Source organism: Salvelinus sp. IW2-2015, unplaced genomic scaffold (assembly GCF_002910315.2).
Source record: "Salvelinus sp. IW2-2015 unplaced genomic scaffold, ASM291031v2 Un_scaffold16323, whole genome shotgun sequence".
Classification (NCBI taxonomy): domain Eukaryota; kingdom Metazoa; phylum Chordata; class Actinopteri; order Salmoniformes; family Salmonidae; genus Salvelinus; species Salvelinus sp. IW2-2015.
This window is the reverse complement of record NW_019957534.1, coordinates 1313232-1321725: the sequence shown is the minus strand read 5'-3', so window position 1 is coordinate 1321725 and position 8494 is coordinate 1313232. Positions and strand designations below refer to the sequence as shown.

General features: G+C 40.0%; 1 protein-coding gene across 1 annotated transcript in view; it reads right to left on the bottom strand.

The window, feature by feature from the left end:
* Positions 1–5869: 5869 nt before the first annotated feature.
* LOC112080410 (U20-hexatoxin-Hi1a) overlaps positions 5870–8494 on the bottom strand; it is a gene marked incomplete at its 5' end in the record, with an annotated part of 11004 nt that continues 8379 nt past the window's right edge. The window contains one exon of the mRNA XM_070442564.1: positions 5870–6007. Within this exon, the coding sequence (XP_070298665.1) occupies positions 5907–6007 (101 nt within the window). The remainder of the gene's footprint in view (positions 6008–8494) is intronic.

The window sequence follows — 8494 nt, the reverse complement described above, 5'->3', positions numbered from 1 at the left end:
GGTAGGCTTTATACAACATTTTGAATAGAAATGCAAACTTTGCTAATACACTGCTGCCATCTAGTAGCCAAAATATAAATTGTGCCTAGTCAGATAATGTTTAATAAGTCAGATAATGTTCATTAACAAATTAGGCACATTTGGGCAGTGTTGATACTACATTTTGAACAGAAATGAAATGGTTCATTGGATCAGCGTAAAACTTTGCACATACAATGAACCCCATCTAGCCAAAATCTAAATTCACCTGGGCTGGAATAATACATTATGGCCCCTGTTTTGAGACAGATGCATTGATAATTGTCCATTCTAAATCAAAACAAATTTAACAGATTTAGTAGATTTAAAGACCAGATTAAATCAAGAATAGTCTGATGGGTGACAATATTAGCCCATCAGTAGTGAATGATGCCCAGTGGAATTCAAGAAACAGCACATACCTTTTTTTGGGCYACTTCTWCAAATCATGGTGCCACACCTCATGTAGCTGAGCCAATAGGCCTATATGTTTTATTTTACCTTTATTTAACTAGGTAAGTCAGCTAAGAACAAATTCTTATTTTCAATGACGATCTAGGAACAGTGGGTTCAGGGGCAGAATGACAGATTTGTACCTTGTCAGCTCGGGGATTCAATCTTGCAACCTTTCGGTTACTAGTCCAACGCTCTAACACTAGGCTACCCTGCCGCACCATGTGTTTTGATAAGGTTTGTATCACAACTAAAGTGGCCAAATAACTTGTTAAAATGAAGCACATTAATCCTCTTTACAATGACACCTATTGATAGATGGGAAAAAGTAAAAAAAGCAGACATTGAATATCCCTTTGAGAATGGTATTAATTACACATTGGACAGTGTATCAATACACCCAGTCACTACAAAGATACAGGCGTCCTTTCTGTCCGGAGACTGAGATGGACATTGCAACATATTGATTTTGTGGTCATTTAACCATTTCATTGTGGATTTTGATGTGTGCTCGGGGGCTATTGTCTTGCTTGAAGATCCACTTGCGGCCAATGTCAGCATCCCGGCAGAGATAACTCGTTTTTTTGGGGCTATAATGTCCTGGTACTTGGTACCAAGTTTATGATGCCGTTGAGCTTAAAAAGGGCCACAGAACCAGGGAAGCAAAATCACTTCATAAACATTAAAGATGCAGAAGCATATTTTACTGTAGGTATGAGGTACTTCTCTGCACATGCTTCTGTTTTTCCACACCAAAACCACCGCTGAAGTTCATGACTAAAGAGCTCTATTTTCATGTCATCTGACCATAGCACCGCCTGGAGTTTGATAAATGGCACTTGGATTGGAACCGGTGCTATTTCCTCCTTAAAGGGATAGTATTGGTATTTGCCAATATTTGCCAATATTTTGGCAAGTAAAACCATTTTCTTCTTACCAAGAGGCAGATTTTGTCTCTGCATGCAATTTGAAGGACTTTGAAGGTAGTTTTTCCAGCGATCGCTAACTAGCGTCAGCGCAATGACTAGAAGTCTTTGGGATCTGCTCTCATAGTTGGCAATTGTGCTGAAGCTACAGTAGTTAATTAAAAAACTTCCTTCAAACCTAAAGAAAGTGGGCTAAATTGCCAAAATCTCACAAAATCCCTTTAACACCTTGACCCATCATCTTTCCTCCTCTCCTCACCTAACCTCTCCTCTCTCATATACCTCGCTTCCCTCCCCCCTCCTCCCCTAACCTCTCCACTCTCCCATACCTCTCTCCCCTCCTCTCCTCTCCTTTCCTCACCTCTCCTCTTCTCTCTCATATACATCTCTCCCTTCCTCCTCTAACCTCTCCTCTCTCATATACTGTACCTCTCTCCCTTCCTCAATCTCAGCCAAAGGGAGAGTTAGAACTCAACTCACTGGCAGGATTTCAGAAAGTGAGATTTCAACACCTGTTCATCTAATACTGTATGTAAATGTATCCCAAATAGCCCTCTATTCCCTATGAAGTGCACTACTTTTGACCAGAGCCCATAGTGAATATGTTGCCCTGGACACATGTAGTGTGCTTGTTTTGAAGGATAATGCTAATTCAACAATCTCCCAATTACCCTCTGGACACGCCCCTTTCCTGCTGACTCACCACACCTGAACTCACTCTGCTAATCACCAATTCCTCTTCCATTCTTATGGTATATAAGCAGCATGTTTAACCTAGGTTGGTTCAGTGTTTGTGGTGTCCCAGTTTCTTTATTGGTCCTGTTGTTGATTGGCTAAAGTAAGTTTCTGCTATTGAACATTTTCTAGGGTTTTAATTTCTTGCATTGGGGCATAATATCCTGTTCATCCGAGCTCACCCCTTGTGAGACCATATGCTGACACATGCACATTTGTGGCCTGCTGGAGGTCATTCTGCAGGGCTCTGGCAGTGCTCCTCCTTGCACAAAGGCGGAGGTAGCGGTCCTGCTGCTGGGTTGTTGCCCTCCTACGGCCTCCTCCACGTCTCCTGATGTACTGGCCTGTCTCCTGGTAGCGCCTCCATGCTCTGGACACACGCTGACAGACACAGCAAACCTTCTTGCCACAGCTCGCATTGATGTGCCATCCTGGATGAGCTGCACTACCTGAGCCACTTGTGTGGGTTGTAGACTCCTCTCATGCTACCACTAGAGTGAAAGCACCGCCAGCATTCAAAAAGTGGACCAAAACATCAGCCAGGAAGCCTAGGAACTGAGAAGTGGTCTGTGGTCACCACCTGCAGAACCACTCCTTTATTGGGGGTGTCTTGCTAATTGCCTATAATTTTCACCTTTTGTCTATTCCATTTGCACAACAGCATGTGAAATTTATTGTCAATCAGTGTTGCTTCCTAAGTGGACAGTTTGATTTCACAGAAGTGTGATTGACTTGGAGTTACATTGTGTTGTTTAAGTGTTCCTTTTATTTTTTTGAGCAGTGTATATAGAGAGATGCATATGATACACACATGCATATATAGACATACATACTTTTTTAAAGAATATACCTTTATTATTCCCCGCAAACTCTACCACCGATCCACCAATTGGAGTAAACTAATAAACACTTCTGTTTTTACCTTCAATTTATACATCTTATACACATTTTACAGACACAGTCTACTTTACAATAGCTCTCTCGTTTGTTCTTAGTCCTTCCTCTATTTCTGATGTCCACCCAGTTTGATTTCTATTTGTAACTGTGCTATTTCACAAAAGTTCCAAACCTATATATGTTTTACATTGTTTATCTTGTTATTAGTCCCACCCTTCAGCTCCATTCAACCCTTCCCATCTATCTCTCAACATCATCCATTTTGGATTTCTATTTGCCATATTTTTCAACTGTGCTGTGATGCTTCACAAAATAATTGAACCTTCCTATTCTCATAGCTTCTACAGGTTGTAAATTAAAAATAAACATTTTTGCTAAAATAATTATATTATTGATTGACTATGGCTTTTCAAATCACCCAGTATTGCTATCTGTAGCGTTAGTTCTAGGCAAATGTTGCAATTCTTCAGCCATTCCTGGACCTGTGACCAAAAACGAACTACATATGGACAATACCAAAATAAATGATCTAATGACTCTGCCTCCTCACAGCAGAATGCGCAGAGCTGGGAAGGTTGTATCCCCCATATATATAACATTCTATTAGTTGCAAGAATTTTGTATAGTAATTTAAATAGAAAAATTCGAAGTTTTGAATCTGGCGTTGTTTTGCGTATCAATTCATAAACCATGTGCCATGGAATGGGTACATCGAAAATCTCTTCAACTATTTTGCAATTTATATGGCAGCGCTGTCAGTTTTTTGGTCCTTAAATGAAATTGGTATGTTTTTATTAATCACACTTCTTGAACCATTTATGTTCTTTAATACAGGGCCGACATACAAGTTCCTTACTTTTTTCCCCTTCTACTTGCCTCTTCCATTTTTGTGGTAATGCTGCAATTAATTTTGGGTAGAGCAGACATTTCCATATGTCTGTTAGCTGCATGTGTGACATAACTCCACCAGTCCTATTTATATCATTCACTAAAATTATACTTTTTTTTTTAAACATTTCTTTGAAAAATACCGTTTTTTTTCATCAATTAGTATATTTGATTTTTACCACAATATTTGTTGTACTATTTGTTCTGTCCTTTCAGGTGGATTAAACTGAAATTGCAACCAACTTTCTAAGGCTTGTTTAAAAAATATAGACATTTTGGAGATGATTTCCTTTTCAAACAACCGAACGTGAGCAGGTGTAATCTGAATAAAGGCCCTTCTTGAACACAGGATGAGACATTCGTACCAATTTACTAGAGAACCAGTTTGGATCAAAATAACTTTTGTATGACTGATGCCTTTAGTGAGAGGTCTAATGCTTTAATATTTAAATCATTTCTGCCCTCTGAATTCATATTCATTATATATTTTTTAATTTTACTTTAAAAAATTMATTAATTTTATACTTTTAATTTTCTGGCTTGCTGTTCCAAATAATTTTTTTGTTCATATAATTTAAAAAGCAGGTCCCRTTCTTGGATGAATGGTCAAAAAACTTAAGCATCCACGAGATGTGGATCGTGTTACTAGGGATATGTCAAACATTCTGTGAATTCTCCTTTATCACACCATCATAACGTGTGATTACAGAAACTGAGAGATCCTTTACGATTGCTTTTCCCTCTTATATTTCTAAAATAGCACAGGAAGTTATTAATATGGCTAACTCTTTGGAAATCCTAGCTAATAGTACAGTTGATAGTGTTGAGTGAATAACTGCTTGAGATGGTTGCCATTCGGACTGGGGAGATGCAAAATTGTTTGGCCCTTGATTATCTTCTGTCCGCACAAGGGTACTGGTGCTGAGGGGTACATGTGCTGTACTTATATTCCTGATAATTCTGAGGAAATACAGATCAGGACTGAGGGTGGTAAATATGATTACAATCCATATGATTTAGGCTTAGCCGGTAGGTTTTGGTGAGCATAACACTTCCAAAGTGGGAGTTGTGGATATTTCTCTAACCTCATCCAGGTTATCAAGTGTGCTGTTGCCCGATGTTTGTCTGCTAAAATCTGACGGTTACGTTTTCATGTCTTAGTGTTGTTTCTTTTGCTTCTTTGAGCTGTTCTTGCCATAATATGGACTTGGCTTTTAACAAATAGGGCTATCTTCTGTATACCACCACTATCGTGTCACAACACAACGGATTGGCTCAACACATGGAGGAAAGAAATTCCACAAATTAACAATACACACCTGTTAATTAATGCATTCCAGGTGACTAATTCATGAATCTGGTTGAGAGAATGCCAAGAGTGTACAAAGCAGTCAAGGCAAAGGGTGGCAACTTTTTAAGAATCTCAATATATTTTGATTTGTTTAATACATGATTTCATAGTTTTGATGTCTTCACTATTCTACAATCGAGAAAATATACTAACTGAAAACCCTGGAATGAGTAGTGTTTCTAACTTTTGACTGGTACTGTAAATATAGTAGATCTAGCCTATAGAAAGCCAATGGGTTCCTCCTCTTTTTAATAGAAGCCATCAGGCTGTTTTCACACAATTGCCTAGGTTATAGAAATGTTGTGCAACATGAGCTCATGAAGTGATTTAGATTTGCTTTGATGTCAGAATGATTAGAGGGACAATAGGGTGCTGAGTACCAGGCAGTTAACAAGTGTGGTAGACTACTAATGACCATCAGCAGCATCAGAGCTTGGAGAAGCCTAATTACTAAATGGTCACGTGGAATTTAACTGCCTTCATGTCCTGTAACGCCGGTGTGGTGGTAATACAGTCACCATAACAGTCCTAGTCCTTCCTCCACTTCCCAGAAATGAACTGGTTCAGATACATTGTTCAGCATATCACACCAACAAGGAAGTAAGTAAATCAACAGTTTAATCTCTGGATTTCTTCATTTATTTGTATAGAATGTGAATCAGGTCCTGTAGTACAGTAAAGACAACTGTCAAAGTCATTCCAATGTCTTCACTCCAACTCCTTTCATCTCTGTCCACATCTACAATTACAGACACAACAACATAAACATTAACAACATCCAGAACCAGCTGCAAAGAAATAACATTTAGTGAATGAATAAGAGTGTGTGTTGTTGTAGTGGTATAGATACTACTAGAAGTAGTGGTAGTAGTAGTAGTTAGTAGTAGTAGTTAGTATTAGTAGTTAGCAGCAGTAGTTAGCAGTAGTTTGTTGTATTAGTAGCAGTAGCAGTATTAAGTATGAGAAATTAGCAGAATTAGCAGTTAGCAGTATTAGTTAGTAGTAGTAGTTAATTTAACAACTTCTCCCTCAACATGATCAAGACAAAGGACATGACGCCCCCATTCTCATCGACAGGGCTGTAGTTGAGCAGGTTGAGAGATTCCAGTTCCTTGGTGTCCACATCATCAACAAACTATCATGGTCCAAGCACAAGACAGTCTTGAAGAAGGTACGACAAAACCTACTCCCCCTCAGGAGACTGAAAAGATTTGGCATGGGTCCTCAGATCCTCAAAAAGTTCTACAGCTGCACCATCGAGAGCATCCTGAACGGTTGCATCACCGCCTGGTACTGCAACTGCTCGGCCTCCAAACGCAAGGCACTACAGAGGGTAGTGCTAACGCCAAGTACATCACCGGGGCCAAGCTTCCTGCCATCGAGGACCTCTATACCAGGCGGTGTCAGAGGAAGGCCCAAAAAATTGCTAAAGACTCCAGCCACCCTAGTCACACTGTTCTCTCTGCTACCACACGGCAAGCAGTACCGGAGCGCCAAGTCTAGATCCAAATGGCTTCTTAACAGCTTCTACCCCCAAGCCATTAGAATCCTGAACAGCTAATCAAATGGCTACCCAGACTATTTGCATTGTCCCCCCACCCATTCTATGCTGCTGCTAAAGACGAGAGATCGTGATACAGAAGAAGAAGATGTAGAGATCGTGATACAGGAAGAAGAGAGATCGTGATACAAGGAAGAAGAGAGATCGTGATACAGGAAGAAGAGAGATCGTGATACAGGAGAAGAGAAAGATCGTGATACAGGAAGAAGAGAGATCGTGATACACGGAAGAAGAGAGATCGTGATACAGGAGAAGAGAGATCGTGATACAGGAAGAAAGAAGATCGTGATACAGGGAAGACAGGAAGAAGAGAGATCGTGATACAGGTAGAAGAGAGATCGTGATACAGGAAGAGAGAAGATTGATACAGGAAGAAAAGAATTGTGATACAGGAAGAAAAGAGATTGTGATACAGAAGAAAAGAGATCGTGATACAGGAAGAAGAGAAGATCGTGATACAGAAAGACAGGAAGAAGAGAGATCGTGATACAGAAAGACAGGAAGAAGAGAGATCGTGTACAGAAAGACAGGAAGAAGAGAGATCGTGATACAGAAAGACAGGAAGAAGAGAGATGTGATACAGGAAGAAGAGAGATCGTGATACAGGAAGAAGAAGAGATCGTGATACAGAAAGACAGGAAGAAGAGAGATCGTGATACAGAAAGACAGGAAGAAGAGAGATCGTGATACAGAAAGACAGGAAGAGAGAGATCGTGATACAGGAAGAAGAGAGATCGTGATACAGAAAGACAGGAAGAAGAGAGATCGTTGATACAGGAAGAAGAGAGATCGTGATACAGAAGAAGAGAGATTCGTGATACAGAAAAGACAGGAAGAAGAGAGATCGTGATACAGAAAGACAGGAAGAAAGAGATCGTGATACAGGAAGAAGAGAGATCGTGATACAGAAAGACAGGAAGAAAGAGATCGTATACAGGAAGAAGAGAGATCGTGATACAGGAAGAAGAGAGATCGTGATACAGGAAGAAGAGAGATCGTGATACAGAAAGAAGAGAGATCGTGATACAGAAGAAGAGAATCGTAATACAGGAAGAAGAGAGATCGTGATACAGGAAGAAGAGAGATCGTGATACAGGAAGAAGAGAGATCATAATTCTGAAATCAGTGGAGCATCTTGTAAAGAAAGTATAAAAGATCCAAGGTAGGAAGCAAGAGTAGTGATGTGTTGGAGTTTAAAGGTGGTGATGGTGTTGGATGAGACCACAGGGCCTCACTTAACCAGGTGGCACAGTTGATTCTAGCAGTGCCTGGTCGAGTGTCAGTACCGGGACCTTCTGTCCAGAACTGTTCACACACCAACAGTAACCTACCAGAAATGGACATGTTACATATACAATAATTACACAATTATAAATGTTACTGTAACACATTGAATTTTCATGTTCAACAGAATTGGAGCCATTATAGTGTGTGTGTGAGTGTTAACCTGTAGAGGCCCAGCATTGCTCAGGGGTGTATTGTCCATCGTTGTCACACGTGGGGACGTACACTCCAAATCCAACTTTTTTCATCGCAGTATCTCTAGCAATCTCACAGGGGGTCTGGTTCGTATCATACCATCTAAACACACAGATAAGAGTCTTTGTAACAATGACATTACATAGTATAACATACATTGCTGGACAAACATCCTGGAAGCTCTGG